This window comes from Phodopus roborovskii, unplaced genomic scaffold, assembly GCF_943737965.1.
Source record: "Phodopus roborovskii unplaced genomic scaffold, PHOROB, whole genome shotgun sequence".
NCBI lineage: Eukaryota > Metazoa > Chordata > Mammalia > Rodentia > Cricetidae > Phodopus > Phodopus roborovskii.
In genome coordinates, this window is record NW_026125264.1 from 516,020 (window position 1) to 534,770 (window position 18,751).

Below are 18,751 nucleotides of genomic sequence, written 5' to 3' on the forward strand. Positions count from 1 at the left end.
TGCTCAGTGCAGTGCAACAGAAAATCATTAGCAGGAGTAGGGTTTGATGAAGGCAGGTGTCTAAGGAAGGTAAAGAGGCCCAGGAACCAGGTACCAACAAATATATACCAAGGCTTATTCAGGGAGTATGCCTCAGGTAAAGTGAGGAACAGGACAAGGGACCATGAAAACCTGCCAGGGAATAGAGGCCATGGGTTTGGTCAGCTGACCATGTGCTGACATAGGAATAGACCTTTCCAATCTAATAACGACACAAGAGCCAGGCAGATTTTGAAGTTATTTTTAGTTAAAGAAAAAACAGGCTTTCCAAGGGTGACAAGATCAGAAGGAAGCTGGGTGTGGGCTTATCATAAGCTCCTACTCCAAAGCCTGAAAATAAGAACCAAGCTTTCTTAGGAACTGACTGGATTGCCACAGACACTTCTTGTTGGGGTGGACAGTAACCCTTGATCAATGGCATGGTCTACATAGACTCTCAGGCAACTACCATGTGCCCACTGACATGATTAACACTATTACTCTTGGGGGACCTTAAATTAAGGAATGACACAGGAAGCTGAGACAGTGGCTTATTCAGTTGGATTCTGAATCACAATCAGGAAATAGTCTTTATCTGAAAAAGAAAAACAAAAACAGAAAAATCACTAAATATAAACCGGAGAAAGACAACAGCTCCTTAATCACTAAGCATATGATGCCAGAGGAAGAAAACTTTGAGAAGAGCATCAGTGGCAGGTTATTTTCCACAGCTGGGAACAGGAGATAACCTACAAGTTTGTTTATTCCTCCTGCCAAGTGGCTGCTAGAACATGAGTCTTCACATGCAGGGCCAGCATGCTCTTTTTCATTTTGATTAATAAGACAGCCTGATAACCTGAGGGTTGAACCCCAGGACATACTTGGTAGAAACATCCAACTACTAAGGACTGTAACTAACCTCTGCACTTGAGTGTGTGTGGGTGGGTGCTTTTGTTCAGTGATTCTCAACCTGTGGGTCCCGATCCATTTGTAGTTTGCATATCAGATGCTTATATTATGATTCATAACAGTAGCAAAATTAGAGTTATGAAGTAGCAATGAAATAATTTAATGGTTGGGGTCACCTCAACATGAGGAACTGTATTAAAGGTTCACAGCATTAGGAAAGCTGAGAACCACTGTCTTAGTTCATCTTAACCCTGGCCTTTTACAACACATACCCTGATAGGTCACAGGAAGTTATTTGCTGCTTTGCAGCATTTTCCAGTGATATAGTCTCATGAATCAGACTATTCATAGAGATGACAGGCTTCATTTAGCAAGAAAACAGGGCAAAGTGCTGTCTGTCAAGACAAAACTCAGATTTTGATCATGTTTTAGATCAGTTTGTTTATTTTGTGGCACTAAAGGAACAAAGCTAGGGTCTTGTAAATGCTAGGCAAGTGCTATACCCTCGATCCCAAATTCATTTATGGACTTTAGACACAGGTACTCTGTTCAACACATGTGGATTCTAGGACTCAAGCTCAGGTGGTCAGGCTTGGCAACAAGAGCCTTTACTGGCTCAGCCATCTGGACAGGCAGGGATGTACTAGTAAAGGCTATTCTCGCACTGCCTCAAATAGCGAGGTTAATAAGTCCAACTATGTCAAATACCTTGGCTTGTTAAGATATGGCCTGGGAAGCTGTAAGCAGTCCGTTTATGTGAGTAAGAAAGGGACTGAACCTTTTCCCTCTTTCTCTCCAGTCTGCTCACTGCAAGGTGAGACCACAAGCCTCCCCTCCAAGACTCAGTGAGGCCCAATTCACACTGGGGTTGCCCTGAGGCAATCCTCAGGCATCCTAGCCCTACTGCCTCTGAGGCTTCTGCCCACAGTTCTGGCTCCAAACCTACTAGAATTTCTGTATTGACTACACAAAACTGGGAAAACTGGGTATACAAAGTAGTATTTCATCCCCGGGGCTGGAGAGACAGTTCAGCAATTGGTCAAGAGTACTTATTGCTCTTGTACAGGGCCTGTGATTAGTTCCTACCACTCACATGGTGGCTCATTCTGTTACTCCAGTTCCAAGGGGATCTGGTGCCCCCTTCTGACCTCTACTAGTAGTGCATGCACATACACATTCTCAGATACACATAAATATTTAAATACCATATCCCAGACATCCTTAATGCCTCTCTACTAAATCCAGCCTAACGCCTAACCGGGGGGGTGGGGGGTGGGATGGGGGGGTGGAATATCTGCAGTGGGAGGAAATTAAAGCCATATTGGACCCAGGCATGGGGGCATATGCCTTTGATCCCAGCACTTGGGAGGCAGAGGCAGGTAGACATCTGAATTCAAAGCAAGCTTGGTCTACATAGTGAGTTCCAAAACAGCCAGGGCTATGTAAAGAAACCTAATCTCAAAACAACAAAAAAGTCACCTGTTTAATGTATTTGTTAAATACTGCATTTACAAGTCCCTGCCCTCAAAGAACTTACTGTGGAAATGTAGCTAAGTAGCTGGTTAGCCAAGCAATGGGATGATGGCATGTTCTAGCAGGAGGGAGATGCATGCAGCAGTGTGGTGGCCCCAAGGAACACGACTGTTTATGGCTAACATGCCATATAGCCTGTAGCATAACTTGAGTGTGAGTGTGTGAGATGTACCGACTATCAGGCTGGCATGTGTACTCCTGCACCTCTCTCTGCTGCCTCTGTGAGGGTCTGGCCATTTATCTCCACTGATGAGACTGCTGGAACCACTGAGCCCATGAACCCCAATGAGAACTCAAGCACCAGCTACCCTCGGGGGCGCTGAATGCCATGGGTCCCCAAGGACAATCTGGAGGTGCTATTGCACTGAGCTGAGACCTGCATGATCAGGACTTCTCTGGAGCTCTAAGTGGAAAGACACTCATGTCTACCAAGTGTTTGTCTCCATGGCACTGGGTAGGTACCCTCATGTCTGCACTGAAATTACTAAATGGAAAGATGATGCCCAATACCGGTTTTAGGGACATGGAGCAGGAAGACTATTTGATTACAAGGCTTGGCTCTAACATGACCTTAACATATTCTTCTGCTGTGTTCCAGAGGGTCACAACAGCACCTGAATTTTTTTCTTTTTGGTTTTTCCAGACAGGGCTTCTCTGTGTATCCCTGGCTGTCCTGGAGCTCACTCTGAGTTTGCCTACCTCTGCCTCACAAGAGCTGGAATTAAAGGTGCAAGCCACCACCACCCTGCACCCCAACTCATAATCACTTCCTGCTCTCAGAACCTCTGCTCTCACAGAATCAGAGAGATCCACAGAGCTGGGTCTGGAGTCTGAGGCCCCTTCTAAGTTGGACCCACATCTCACTTTTCTTCACAGACAAGCTGATCTGCAAGCTGAGGCACCACCATGTGCAACCTCATGCATGTCCCAACCAAAGCTTGGCTGAAAAGACAGGGAGAGCGGTAACCACAGAAACAGAACCAGTCAGTCACTCTGGTCTGTGAGTTTGAGTTAGATGAGGAAGAGCAGGAGGTAACCCCATGCCTTCCCCTCTGCAGTTCCAATCCTTGTGGGCTCCTCCAAGTGTGAGCATCTCATTACACTGAGAGTGATCCTAAGGCTAAATACAGGCATGCTTGTACTACCCAGACAAGCTGTTCACTGATGAGCCAAAATAGCAATCCATAGTGGGTAATTGGCTGCATGGGCTGGAGACAGGACTATATATTCTTTTTCATATAGAAATAGCTTTTTCAACCCTCTGACTCATAATGTCCCAGCCCTTAAAATTCAGCTCTAACATCCTGCTTCTGAGAAATCTTTGTTGATTGCCCAGGCAGACCTGATCAACCCTTCCATATCCCAAGTTGAGAATGACTCAGTGTTAATGTCTTTCTCCCTCATGAAACTACAGTTCCCACGTGAGGCCTGATGAAGATCTGGTGGTGGATACCACCTAGATACTGGGTAGGCACTGAGGCAACTTAACTCTTTCCACCCCACCCCAGGCTTACCTTGAGGCTGTGGAGATAACAATGCCACACTTTCCAGATAAGCCACAGGGAACCTGCTATGGGTTCTGAAACTAAACATGGAGGGGCAAGAACTTACCTGGTGCAACCATAATTTCATTTTTCTTGGAGCGAATTCGAAGGAAGGTTAGGTCATTCTGGGGGTCAATTTCACGCACAGTGCTCCGTGCCTTCAAGATGAAGTTGTGCATGAGGTTGGCATATTGTGTAGTAGTGGGGTTGTCCATGGTGCTCTTGATGGGAATGCCTGTGGGATGAATAGAAACCAAGCAATTTACAGGAGTTCCTTTCTGTTAGTGTCTCACCTCACATCCCTAATTCTAGAGTATTGGGCTGGCAGCTAACAACCAATGCTACTATTTATAGAAGGCTTGCCATATGATAGCACAGTGCTGACCTTGTGTGCCAGTGTAAGACCCAGAGCCTCTGTGGGTGGTATCTCCATCTTCACTGGCTACCAGGCAACAGGAGAACTCAATAATGGGGTGACCCGCCTATAGGTACACAAATGATCTGGATTTAAATGCAGGCTTGGTTCAGCTCCATGTTCCTTTCCTAGGGCACACAAGCAATAGAAGGAGAGGTACTCTTTTGCAACACCTACAGCTTGAACTCAGTCATCACTTGGGAAGCAAAGGCAGGCAAATCTCTGGGTTCAAGGCCAGCTTGAGCTGCACAGCTAGAACCTGTCTCAAAAGAAGAGACTGAAAAGGAGGAAGAAAAAGGTCAGCTTGTGCCAGACCTAACCGCACATGTATGCCTCCCCACTCCAAGAGCCCACTGGAGCTGGAGATGGTTCGGCAGTTAAGAGCACTGGCTGCTCTTCTAGAGGACCAGGGTTCAATTCCCAGTACTTACATGGCAGCTCACAACTGTAACTCCAGTTCCAGGGGCTCTGATACCCTCACACACACATACATGCAGGCAAAACACCAATGTACATAAAATAAAAATAAATACATTTTAAAAAAGAAAGAGCCCACTAAGGGGTTGGAGGTATAGTCCAGTGGTAGAGTGCTTTGTGTGTCTGAGACCTGGGTCTAATGCTTAGCACAACAAAACAAAACATAGAAAGAGCCTGTGAAGTAAGACAGTCCCTAGATTCAACATTCCCCTATTGCTAGATGCTTAGGCTAGGATTTACCAGCCAGTGACCATCATTGTGCATCATGTATCTTTTTGAAGACTGAACAATTAAATGGACATTACTGGGTGTCCTACTATCATGGAGGTAAGGAATGTGGCTCAACCTAATGGCCACATTTGGGTTATCAGGTGCCTGGAATTGGCTGTGACCTGTCAGGAGGCTCCATCCAAGAGAAGTTCAGAGGTGATTGACACTTAAAAATATGGTATAAGTAAGTCTTCACATCTAGATAGCCAAGACATAGGCCCAGGGCTCTGTGAATCAGGCCAACAGGTGATCAGCTTAGAGATCAGTCAAAGACAGATATTCAGACTACTTTATTAGGGCACCAGATAGGAGGTAAGAGAGCAAGAACCAAAATTCAGAAGAATTTCAAACAAGGACAAAATTAAGTTCATATTCCTCATGAATGGCCTATTATTAGCAACCTAGTTCAGCCCTTTTCCTTCACAAATACCGTATGGCTTACAGAATTAGCTAGTTACTGGGGAACACAATTCTAGGCATGGTATAGTCAGGTGCTCTCATAGCAACAACAACAACAAAAAATCTGCCCAAGACCTTATTTACCTAGTGTGTACAAGGAATGAGTCTGAGTCCCAGCACTGAAAAAAGAAAATATTAACAGCTACTACTACCAAGCTCACATTCTGTACTAACCTAGGTGTGCTGGGAACAAAAGAGCAGATACTCTGTTGTTAACAATGTAGAACCTGCACAATCCTACTAGGTACAAGGCCCGGCCTGCAGCAACCTCAACACCCATGTTTTGGAGCCCAAGGTCTCATTCAAGCCATCCTTAAACTCAACATGTAGCTGTGGATGACTCTCTTGGGCTACTGTCTCCCTAGTGCAAGGATTATAGGCTGGTGCTACCATGCCAAGTGCTTACTTGATCTCTATTCTCAACCAACTTTCTTGTTGGTAAAATAGGTTATAGTTTAAAAAAAAAAAAAAATGCCTACCACCACTCACTACCCGCCTCTTTGAACTAGGGTTTCATTATATAGCCTTGACTGGCCTAGAACTCATGATGTGGACCAGAATAGCTTGGAATTTGCCATGATCTTCCTCTTGAATACAGACATTGCAGGTATACTGTCTCACTGGATAAGGACTTAGCTGCTGCTCCTTTTCCTAAAATACTTATATTTTTGTATATATTCCTGAGCGTGCGTGTGCTTGTGCGTGTGTGTGTACCATGTACATGTAGGAACCTGTGGAGGTTAAAAGGGGATCAGATCTCCCAGAACTAGAGTTACAGGTGGTTGTAAACTGCCATGTAAACTACATGCAATAGCAGTAAGTACTCTTAACTGCTGAGCCATCTCTCTAGACCTAGAGCTTAGCTTCTTCAAAGATGAGACTCTGAGGTGGTCTTGGAAGGAGGGTGACACAGCGAAAGGTGCATTCTAAGTAAGGGTAAAAACATGCCTAAGGTCAGAGAATAGACTTAAATGATGGAAGACTGACAGCTGTAGCCATCTCAGACAGCCAAATCCTTGGCCTACTCATACCTACAAGCTGTTTGCAGCTTCAGCACACTGGGGTCTGATGCCCTAGTCTGTCAGCTAGCTGTCTACACACTATAGAGGCCAGAAGCAGGGCCTCAAGGCTCTGCTGGAGCTCTCCCTCTTTTGTGGATAGACAGGTTCATGAACCTCTCTCTAAGGCTGGCTCCTCACTTTGGAAGGTATCGATACTTCATTGGCACATAGCTCATAGCTGCTCAAGTGCAATGGTGACTACACACCTACTCTTTCCCACCATTTTATTAACATTGACACTATCATGATTAGTAATGGAAGGAAAAGGGAAGCAAATGTGTTTTCCTCTAGTAGGCCATCTTGGAACACATTCCTCAGTGTGTAATTTTCAAATCCGGGCTAATGTTACCATTGACTGAGGCCTTTTCATTTAACAAATACCACTGCCTCAAATCCAGTGCTTACGCTGGATGGACAGCAAGCATTCCAGTATTGACTCAGACAATACTGGAAGGTCTTGCCTTCATGGTCCTTTCACAGCTGAACTGCTGTCAGCAGCAATGTCTGTCTTGGTACACACCTATTTTTTCCTAGCCCTAAGGAATAATTTATATTAATGTATTTAGCAGGTTAGTTTTAACTTTTGTCTTTTTGGTCTTTCTTTTGAGATGGGGTTTCACTGTGTAGTCCTGGCTAGCTTAGTACTCACTACCTAGAACATATTGGACTTTAATTCAGAGATTTGCCTGCCTCTGCTACTCGAGTACTGAGGTTAAGGTTGTGTGCCACCCTGCCTAGTTTTTTGTTTTAAAATTGGACATGCTTCTGCATGGTGGTGTCAGCAGCTTGAAGCTTCCAGAGTGCTGGGGTTACAGGTTTTACCACCTTACCCACTATATTTGTTGCTGGGAGTTGAACAATGTTCCCTGAATGTTGTTAGGCAAGCACTCTACCAACTGAGCTACATCTCTAGTCCAAAGCTATAGATTTTAGAACAAGAGCTTTAAATGCATGCCAGGCAAGATGTGTCTACTGGTGTTAACAGTGGCATGAAGGTTATGGGGATGACCATTTTCTGCTTAGATCTGAAGTCTGCTCCAAAAGAGGAAATTCATGTTTGGTACTACAAATTGGGGGTGGGGTGGGGGTGGAATACACGGTTTGGGAGATTGTAAACCCTAGGGGAGATACTACTATGGTTGTTTTGCTAATGGACATGTTACCAAACTGCCTTCTAAATATTTGTTTATACCCACAGCCCTGGCCAAAGAAACAGTGGGCAGCACTGCGGATAACCACAGTGTCCAGTGCTGAGCACATGTGGCTGTTGAGTGCTCAGCCCTAACCCCTCAGGGTTATCAGGCTCAGGGAATATCAGGATGGGAAGACTGCTTGAAAATCTGCCTTCTGAACAGGACATGGCCAGTGCACTCACCAACGCACTACTGCTCTGGTCACCTGCTCAAGGCCTTTAAAATCAGTCAGCATTCTAGTAGGCAGTGCTAATTAATCAGAATCATTTTAAAAGTACATGAAGATGAAAGGGGAGATAGCTGAGTGTTGTTGGGGATGGGGAGGACATAGCTGGATATGGGTACAATCAAGATACACTGAATACATGAAACTGTCAACAAATGATAGTTTAACCAGCCCACACCTTTCATCCCAGCACTAAGGAGGCAGAGGCAGGCAGATAGAGGTCAGCCTGGTCTACAGAGTGAGTTCCAGGATAAGAGGGCCCACACAGTGAAATCTTGTTTGAAAAAACAAAGTTTAAAAACAACAAAAGCTCTAAAATGACAGAGTTGTGGCCCACACCTAGAATCCTACACTAGCACTTGGAAGGTGGAAGAAGCTTACAAAGTAAATTCAAAGCAGATGTGTGTGTGTGTGTGTGAGCGTGCGTGCTTGCATGTAAGAGAGAAAGGGAGACCAAAGCCACCCTGTCTCCAAACACTGTGTGTGTGTGTGTGTGTGTGTGCGCGCGTGCGCGCCATGTAACAGCTCAGTGGGTAAAGGTGCTTGGCATGCAAACATGGCGACCTATATTTGCTCCCCAGAGCCCACATAATGATGGGCTAATGTGCACATATAACAAAAAAATTAAGAATAGACGAACAGTTTTGTAACACTGTGGCCTAGAGGCATAAGGCATGAAGCATATGGTGGCTGCCTTCAACCCAACAAGGTAACCCTAAGTAAGGATTTTACATTAACAGGTGCTGTAGGGTCAGAAATGAGGGTGACGATGAAGTGTTTGAGTTAATCTTTATACAGACTTACAGGTTTACAGGTGTGAGTGAGTTGCTGAGGCTACCCTTGAGGCATGCGGGGAGGGGCAGCATAGAGGCCCTTAGCGATGCAAACCACTCCAGTGCACTCAATTAGATTGACACCCTGGCTCTGCAGACTACAGGGATGGCTCGTCCAGGGGGCCTGGGTTTGAGTCCCAGCACCCACATGGCAGTTCACAACCTTCCGTAACTACAGTTCTAGAGGATCTCTAACATTCTTCTGGTCCCATGCACTGCACACACATGGTGCATGCTTATATGCAGGCAAAACACTCATTCATAAAGTAAAAATAAGTCTTAGAAAAGGTCTTGGCTTTGAAATGAGAAGTAATCTTATTTCTAGATTCAAGTTTTGTCAATAAATAGAGACAACAGGCTGCTTGAAGGAATAAAGCACCTGTCCTCAGATTTTGATACAATGTCGGTGTTTTCTGCTAGTTCCCTTTGTACACGTCTTGTGCAGGGAGAATCAGCATCTGCTTCTTATTAGCCATTTAGTAAGCTCATTTCCCTAAAAGGCAGGAAAGAGCTCTGGGCACAAAGAAATCAACACAGATGGATGCACAACACCCATCTAGTGAGCACACAAGAGCAGCAGCAACACAGATTAATCACCATACTTAGCTGGGCATGGTGACTCAAGTTTGTAACCTAAGAAAAGACTCGGGTAGGAGTGCCATAAATTCTAGGCTACTCTGGGCTATACAATGAGTTCCAGGCTAGTCCAAACTACAAAGTAAGATACTGTCTCAAAAAAAAAAAAAAACAAAAAAAACCTAAATAAATTGTACTAACACTTTAAATTTTTGCTTAAAGGGGCTAAAGGAGCATTTCAGTGGTAAAGTACTTGCTTAGTGGGTATAAAGCCTGGGCTCAATTCTTAGTAATAATAAAAGTTTTTGCTTATGTGAAATCTGCAAAACAAAACCTCAAGGTAAACATGTTTAAAAACATAGCAACAGTCAGGTGTGATGGAAAACACTTTTTTGAGGCTATTTTTTCTGAGACAGTTGCCCTGGAACTATGTAGCCTAGGCTGGCCTCAAACACAGTGATCCAACCACCATCCTGGCTCTGATGGGCACACTTTAACCCCAGCACCCAGGAAGCAAAGGGGTCTCTGTGAATTGAAGACAGACTTTATTTCAAAAACAAAAGTAACTGATTATCACAAGAAAAACAGATTTTTCGCAAGGGCTGAAAACAGCACAGATTATTGACAGCTGTGACTGGTCAGTGCAGTGAAACAAACAAAAAAAATTCCTATTTACTAAATTAAGATGTTTTCTTTTTTGGTTTGGTTTTTGAGACAAGGTTTCTCTCTGTAGAGTCTCCTGGAACTCGAACTCAGAGATCCTGTCTCTGCCTCCCAAGTGCTGGGATTGAAGGTGTGCTCCATCATCACCCTAGCATGTGAGAAGTAGAAACAGGAGGATCATGAGTTCCAGGACAACTTAGGTACTGAGGAAGGGCAATGCCATGTGGTGTGGGCTGTTTTGGGGAGCCTTCCTGAGGGTAGCCATGGCCTACCTTACCTTCTGTGTTCACCACGATGATCCCTTGCACTCCCTTCTGGCTCTGAAGTCTCTTGAGTGTTTCCTCCACCTCTGCCTGCCAGAAAAGGGAGACCAAGGTTAGATCTTCAGATCCCAGCAGATGAATGACACATTCATCTAACAAGCAAGTAACACCCAGACATTTGGCACTGCCCCAAAGCTGACCAGGCCAGGCCCACGGAGAGTGCTCCGTAGGCCACTGCGGGGATCTAGAGCTTCAGCCCTAGGCAGTTATTCCCTCCCTGTCCATCAGCTATTTGAGAACAGACTATAAACACTATTTCTGGAATACAGACACACCCATGACTCACATATGGTACAGTACTCTGATGATTTCGAAAACAAAACCTAAACAGTAGTTTCTAACAGGAAAGAGCCACTTTGTTACTTGTGGCTCAGACATCACAAATGAAAATATTTCAAATGATCAAAATAACTACAATAAACCTGGTGACTTAATCTGTCATCCTAGACATATGGCACATGGGCACAGGAAATGTGCTTTAGGAAGCGCTTACTAATTGTGATTATCCAGAAACTGCTCAAGGTGGGGCTGTCCTAGCACATGGAACTTGCCAACAGAACAATGTTTAGGCTCTTCCTCTGTCATATATGCTTCTAACTTGTCACTTCAAGACTTCACCTTTCCATCTATGCTCAATCTGCAGTTATGTCTCCTGTCTGTATTTTTTGTTTTTGAGACAGGGTCTCTTCACAGTAGATCAGGCTGGCCTCAAGCTCAGAGACTGCCTTCCTCTGCTTCCTGAGTGCTGGGATTAAAGGTGTGTACCACCACACCTGGCTTTCCCCAACTCTCTTTAAAAAAGGAAACCAAAAAACCTTACAAGGCTTCTTCTCTGAAACCCAATAGTCTTCCAGACCAGCTAAGACATCACCTCTTCTATGAAGCCTATAATCAATGATCCAACTCTTCAAGCCCTTGACTGCTTCTATAACACATGTATCAGGTACTGTGTCTAATTACTCAGTCTCCACAGTGGTCAGCAGAGTAGGGGCCCATAAACAGAAACCTACTTGTCCTTCCTCTCCCCATGGCTGGGAACCTGGTCTTGAAGTATGCTCTCTCTCAAGGTACCTCTTTCAGAGGTTCAAAATCTAGTCAAGCTCCTCAAAGGCAGGGTGTTGGGCCTGGCATGTGTATCTCTGAGTTCAAGGCCAGCCTGATCTACATGTCTCAAACAAAACAAAACAAAAAACCCAAGCAGATGGTCTTTAGAAATGGGTACCATTCACAGAAAGAATGATTCCCTGTTCCCTGGGGCAAAGGGACCAGGGCTGGGGGCTCCAGAACAACCGAAGACAGCACAACTGATTGTTTTTCTGGAAAGCACAGGCCGACAATCTAGTAACCACCACCTGGAAAGCACAGGCCGACAATCTAGTAACCACCACCCACTTCCTGTAAGAATAGTGCCAGATGCTGCAGAGATGGGCAGAGGCTCCTCCTACACAGTGGCAAGCAGCCCTGCCGCCGCCAAGATCTAGACCTGTGTGAAGGGCAGGGCTGGCTCTGGAGCACAGTACAATCAGTGTGACATGTATGAGATCCTGGTTATTTCAGACTTGCTGACCTCCGACATGCTAGGTGCTGTTAGTCAACCCTACTGGGAATCCATCCTATGGAAACAACCCCAAAGAACAAAAGGAATGTTATAAGATGTCTGCTACAGGAACACCTGCAAAAGCAAACATAAAAGGGAAATGCCCAATAATTGGGAGAGGGCCAAGGAAGACACCAAACACCCACTACAAGTGATGCTTCTCATTAGCTGAGAGACTAGACCATGAAATTACCTCCAAAGTCTGAGATTGATATTCCGAAAAAATAAGAGCAAAAAGTGTTTTTCCACAACTTCCTAGAAACAAGAAATCTTGAGATTATGAAAACAAAGCCATACAGTACGTGTAAACTCCAGCATTTGAAAGCCACAGACAGGAAAAAAAATGAGTAAACATCTAGTCAGCCAATTGTGCCATAGGTCTGTAATCGTACTTGGGAAGTAAAAGCTCAGCAGTTAAGAGCACTTACTACTCTTGCAGAGGACTTGGGTTTAGTTTCCAGCACTCAAATGGCAATTCACAACTACTTATAATTCAAGTTCCATATTCATCTTTCTTTTCTGGCACCTTTGATGCTCATACACACAGGCAGGTAAACACAATGTTAGCTCCATTCCCTGAGAGGTCACTACTACAGGGGCTGTGGAGCTTGACACACTCAATATCTTTCTGTTTTTGAAGGACACTTGTTGGAAATCTGCAGTCTTCTGTCTTCTGACCCTGCCCCCTGATGATGGGCGGGACACTCATGGCCATGTCATTGCTACATCACTCATTACAGGGTTGCATAGGCGACTCAGTTTCCCTTTTAAAGCAAGTGTGCCCCACCTTTCTGTCTGTCTCTTCTCCTCTCCTGCTTTCGGTTAACCACCAGCTACCCCCCCCCCTTCTCTCCACCAATAAACTCCACGTGGGCACTGAGTCTTGTGTTTGTGTTTTATAGGCGAAAGCAAAGCAAAACAACAGGTTTTTGTAGTTGTTGGGTTTTTTTTTTTTCTTTTTCTTTTCAAGACAGGGTTTCTCTTTGTATTGCTTTGGAGCTGTCCTGAAACTAGCTCTGTAGATCAGACTGGCCTGGAACTAACAGAGATCCACCTGCCTCTGCCTCTGCCTCCCGAATGCTGGGATTAAAGGTATGTGCCACCAATGCCTGGCTCATACTCAACATCTTAAGATGGCTCAGAGGTTAAAAGCACTGGCTGCTCTCCAGAGGTCCTCAGTTGTTCCCAGCAACTGCATAGTGGGATCTGGTGCCCCCTTCTGGCCTACATGCATACATGCAGACAGAACACTATACATTCTAGTAACACATAATAACAATAAGAATAGGTAACATGTTTATTTGATGGCTTGAATTAGAAAGGTCCCCATAGGCTCCCATGCGTGCACATTTGGCCTTTTGTTGGTGAAACTCTCAGGAGTATTTGGAGGTGTAATCTTATGGGAAGAAGGCTCTCTGCCTGCATTTTGCAGATAAGATGTGAGCTCACAGCGGGTCCTGCTGCAGTGCCTTTGCACGGCCATCGTGGACTCTGACCCTCTGAAACTATGAAACACTTTCTTTTATAAGTTGCTGTAGTTGAATCCTTGGTTCCCAGGATGGTGGACTGTTGGGAAGGATTAAGAGGTGTGAACTTTAAAAACAGAGGTGTGAACTTGTTGGAGAAGGTTTGTTGCTGCAGGTAGGCTTTGAGATTTCAAAAGTCCATGCCAGGCCCGCTGTCTGTCTGGGCTTGCACAATGCCTGTGGGTCAGGATGTAAAGCTCCCAGCTACTGCTCCAATACCATGCCTGTGTGCTTCCTACCATGATAGATGATGGACTAAGTGGCAAGCCAGCCCCCAGTTAATGCTTGCTCTTTTGAGTTGCCGTGGTCATGGTATTTCTTCACACACTAGAAATATAACTAAGAGTCTGTTATTGGTTAGTGTGTGTTTTGTTTTGAGGCAAGATTTTCACTTTACAGCCCAGACAAGCCTCCAACTCGTGGCTTTCCTTCTGCCTCAGACTCTTTTAATTTTTTTTTTTATTTTTGGTCTGTGGAGTCAGGGTCTAATTATGTAGCCTATTTTTAATCTTTGATTCATATGTTTGGGTGTATATGCATATGTGTGCACAGGTGCCTGTAGAGGGCCAAAGACAGGCCCCTTGGAGCTGTCTGAAGTTAAAGGTATCTGAATTGTCCAACAGTGCTAGTACCCAAAGATTAGTCCTCATGATTGAGTAGCAAGTATTTTTAATCACTGAGCCCATCTTTCTCTCACCCGATTCAGATAAATCATGTGAAAGAAATGCACTCTACGCAGAGGTGAAGAGGAGACAACGCTATGAGTTCTCTAGTTAGATCCAGGATTTGTGGGATCTGGTGCCACCACATCCAGTATCTTAGCATTTAGGAACATTGATGAGGTTCGGGCCAGCCTGAGCTACACAGTGCATTGAAGGCCTGCCTGAGCTACATACGGTGGCTGTCTCAGAACAAACATAGATGACAGACATATGCCCAGCAGGCATGAGACCTTGAGTTCTGTCCTTAGTGTAGCAAAATTTAACAGAAAAAATAACTTCAATAATATTACATAAAATGATTAAAGAAAATGTGTCCAATAAGAAGTACAAAACAATTCTAAGATAAATTACAAACATCTAAAAGATTGTTATTCCTTGTAAATGAATGAAAAGTTATAGCAATGTGGCACTATTTTAATGCTAGTCTCATTAAGGCAAAGCTCTTGAGGTGAATAACCTCCCAAGGATGGGACAAATACAGTCTAAGGCTCTAAGGACTGGGTCCTTTTGCCTCCATTTTGATAATTATTATAAGGAAATAATCTAATTTTAAAAACCAAGCAAAAATTATAGGCGACAGCATTATGACTTTGACTTAAGAACTGGAACCAATTTAGCTTGTTTCAGGGAAATAGTTTGCTAAATTCTAGTACAACCATGCACGGCTGGTCATGGTGGTGCACACATTTAATCCCAGCACTCAGGAGGCAGAGGCAATAAATCGTGAGTTCAAGGCTGGCCTGGCCTCTATAGCAAGTTCCTGGACAGCTAGTCCTCCACATGAGACCCTGTCAACACACTTAAACAACTAGTATGTAGTAAATAAAAGTAATTTTATATCTGATATAACAACATGGTTAAATGCTTTTGGACATTAAATAAAAACCAAATATGAACATCTTGAAAGATAACCATGTGAAAAAGAATATGAAAGGGGAAAACAGCTACATGGTGCAGGAAAAGATCGAACAAAAGTGTGGATGATTTTCTGTAATTGTACTAACGAAAAGTCTCCACTAATATACACTATCCTGTAGAAACACTGTCTGGAGAGGAAACTAAACTAAATGTACACTTGGTCATGCAGCCTTAAAATGCAGTAGGTTTGGAAAACGTGTGTGTGTGTGTGTGTGTGTGTGTGTGTGTGTGTGTGTGTGTGTGTGTTTGGAATGAGTATGAGTGTGTGATCCCAGGGTTCAGATCCTGTCTCTTGTAATGATAGGGTTTTTTGAGACAGGGTTTCTTTGTATAACAGTCCTGGATGTCTGGGACCTGGTTTTACAGACCAGGCTGATCCTCAAACTCACAGAGATCAGCCTGCCTCTGTCTACTGGGATTAAAGGCATGAGACACCACTGCCTGACTTTTTTTTTTTTTTAAGACAGGGTCTTTTTAAGACCAGGCAAACACTGAACTCAGAAACCCGCCTGCATGTTTCCCAAGTGCTGGCAGTAAAGATGTGAGCTACCAGGCCTGGCAATGCTAGATATATTTAAGTGAACAGAAGAATAAATTAATGAAAATATATGAATATGTATACACATTACATATAATTATTATTTTGTAATCATGTCTATGTGTATAGGTTTGTGCATATGAGTGTAGTGACCCAGGAGGCCAAAAGAGGTCTGGTTTCCTGGAACTGAAGTTACAGGCAGTTGTTGTGGGCTTTGGGAACCTAACTCTGGTTCTCTGGAATAGTAGGTGCTCATGATCACTGACTGAGCCATGGCTCCACCCCAGAAGCATCTTTATATTTATCATAAAGGAAACCTTATAGCAAACATGAATAGATTGTTCCAGTCTTGTGCAATAAAAAGCTTACCTATAAATACAATAACATTGCTGGGTATAGTGGCACATAACCAAAATCCCAGCACTTAAGAGGTAAACAAAGAATTGGGAGTTCAAGGTCATCCTTGGTTAAATGGCAAAATGAAGTAACTTGGGCTATAAAAGGGACAACGTAAAATAGTCCTTACATACCAAACAAATCCAGAAGGAAGCATACCCAACTGTCAGCAGTATTTCGCTTGGGAGAATAAGACAGACCCACATGCACTTCTTAAAGACTGTATATGACAGCGCTGTAAGAGTTCATTTGTTAATCTAAATATGTAACAATTTCATGAGTGCAAACAGCAGCACAATACTGGTTATAGAAAGCTACCACTTCAGTATACATGCTTATATAAATACACAAGAAATTGGCTGTTCCTGAAGGAGACTCAAACTGGCTTAGGGATGGATGAGAAACATACTTTCCACTTAATCCATTTCTTAAAACGGAATATGCTATTAAACATTTTATGTATTGTGTGTGCTAGAGTGTACACATATGTGATATGTGCCTGTAGGAGCCTGCAAAAGCCAGAAGAAAGTATCAGATTTGGAAGTAGAGTTACAAACCACTGTTCTGACATATCGGTGCTGGAAACTGAACCTGTCTTCTGCAAGAACAACAAATACTCTTAATGGCTGAGCCCATCTTTCCAGTCCCTTATTAAAATTTTTTACAGGTAAGTGTTGTGAAAGATCACATTACACAGATGTGAAGCAATACTGTTTTTGATCATGTGGAGACATTCTTTGTGGTATAATGAGAAATGTAGAACCCCCAATTAAATAGTTGATGGTGGCTACAGCAAATAAAAACGCAATAAGCAATGTGCCTAAGTAGTTGCCTCTAGATCAGTGGTTCTCAACCTTCCTAATGTTGCAACCCTTTACCACAGTTCCTCATATTGTGACCCCCCCCACCACAACAACAAAATTATTTTCATTGCTCCTTCGTCACTCATTTTGCTACTTTTATGAACTGTAACATAAATATCTGATATCCAGGATATCTGATATTTGACCTCAAGGGGTCTCAACCCATAGGTTGAGAAACAGTGCTCTAGGTGATGTCTGTGTTCCTGCTCAGTTTCTTACATATTTATAGTTTTCTGGGGAGCTGAAGAGATGGGCCTCTGCCAGCTCCAGGGAGCCTAACGGTGCAGAGACATATACACGCAATCAAAACATTATTCACAGACGTAAAAACTAAAAAGTTTCTATTACGTATCTGGTCTACAGATCGAGTTCCAGGACAGGCTCTAAAGCTACACAGAGACACCCTGTCTCGAAAACAAAGAAGTTTCTATTAAAGTTTTTGTTTTGCGACACGGACTCGAGTTTATGGCCCAGGCTGACCTCAAAGTGCAAACCCCAGCCTTCCCAATGCTGGAAGTTCCGGCGAGCACCATCATGCCAGTACTAAGATTCTGAGGTTTTGGGACCCCCGGGTGGACCTGCACCAAACTGAGCTCACAGGCGGCAGTCAAGCTTGTAGATGATTAGAGTCCCAGACGACTGTCTCTGGGTTCCAAGTGTGATATGGAGTTAATGGCCGTACCTACTCCACACAGCGGAGGGAGAAAGGCAACGCACGCAAAGCGCTTCGGTGCCAGCGTCTACAGGACCGCAGCAAGCGCTGCAGCCTGGCTGGGGTCGCCCGACACCGCCCAACGCTAGGCTACCAGCCACGGGAGGGCGGGCCGGGCCTCCGCTCACAGACCGGCTTCCGGTCAAGGGCCTGTGCATCCGGTCGCTCCGCCTCGCCGGGACCAGAGGCCCACACTGCGGGTCCCGCGAGGCGACGCCCAGCGCCTGGGACCCGGGCCGGCTTTGGACGCGCGTCTCGCGGGGTGGCCGGCGCCGCCGAGGCCCTGGGTGGACGGACACTCACCATCTCGGACCGATCCCGCAGCTCCGAGTCGCCGACGCTCAGCGAGTCCCCCGCCTTTCTGAGCCTGCGCACAGTTCTTCGTCGAGACGGACAGCTCGGGCAGCCTATCAGGAGCCAGTGGGGGATGAGGGCGGGCTGACGTGAGTCAGCGGGGCAGGGACTCTTCCCTCAAGGAAAGGCTGGAGCAGCTGTGGGGAATTCTCTCCAGCTGCGCAGAAGAGGCACGGGCTCTCCAGGTCTGTTTTCAATTTTCAACAGAGATCCCTGGGCGGAGGCGAACCGTTGCTGAAATTCCCCGATTGATGCAGAGACAAGAGCCAACATGAGCTGCAGCCCCCAAGATGGGCATCTCAGGAGCAAGCTCTGGGATAAACTGGACAGGACTACCCTATGCGTGTAAGATTTCCCGCACTCCTGTGTTCCTTTGGAGAAAATTGACACATCTGCCCTATTATTATCTTGCCTGTAAAATGGGACCCATTTTCCCAGAGTCCCGTCTTGTCCTCCGCTCTTTAAGTTTACTCTTTCAAGTTACGAAAAACATCCGGGTTTCAAGGAAACAGGTTAAAACATGGCTTGTAGTGAGCCTGGAGTCAGGTCCTGATCCCTTCATAAAGAACTCAGGAAAGAATCAAACGTCTCAAACAAAAGGTTAACTCACAAAGGGTAGTATCAC

At 44.7% G+C, this 18,751-nt stretch overlaps 1 protein-coding gene across 1 annotated transcript; it reads right to left on the bottom strand.

The window, feature by feature from the left end:
* Positions 1 to 296: 296 nt before the first annotated feature.
* On the bottom strand, positions 297 to 18,227 carry Dynlrb1 (dynein light chain roadblock-type 1). Its single transcript, XM_051192727.1, has 4 exons — positions 18,076 to 18,227; positions 10,455 to 10,530; positions 4,072 to 4,239; positions 297 to 613 (listed from the first exon to the last, which is right to left on the bottom strand). Exons 1-4 carry the CDS (start codon positions 18,076 to 18,078, stop codon positions 570 to 572), a joined length of 291 nt encoding a protein of 96 aa, XP_051048684.1. The 5' UTR covers positions 18,079 to 18,227; the 3' UTR covers positions 297 to 569.
* Positions 18,228 to 18,751: the final 524 nt, after the last annotated feature.

Excerpts from the sequence above, each read along its gene's own strand:
- Dynlrb1 (XM_051192727.1), bottom strand. Across the intron at positions 4,240-10,454 it reads CATCGTGGTGAACACAGAAG|GCATTCCCATCAAGAGCACC; the intron begins GTAAGGTAGGCC and ends TTCATCCCACAG. Across the intron at positions 614-4,071 it reads TGAAATTATGGTTGCACCAG|ATAAAGACTATTTCCTGATT; the intron begins GTAAGTTCTTGC and ends TTTCTTTTTCAG.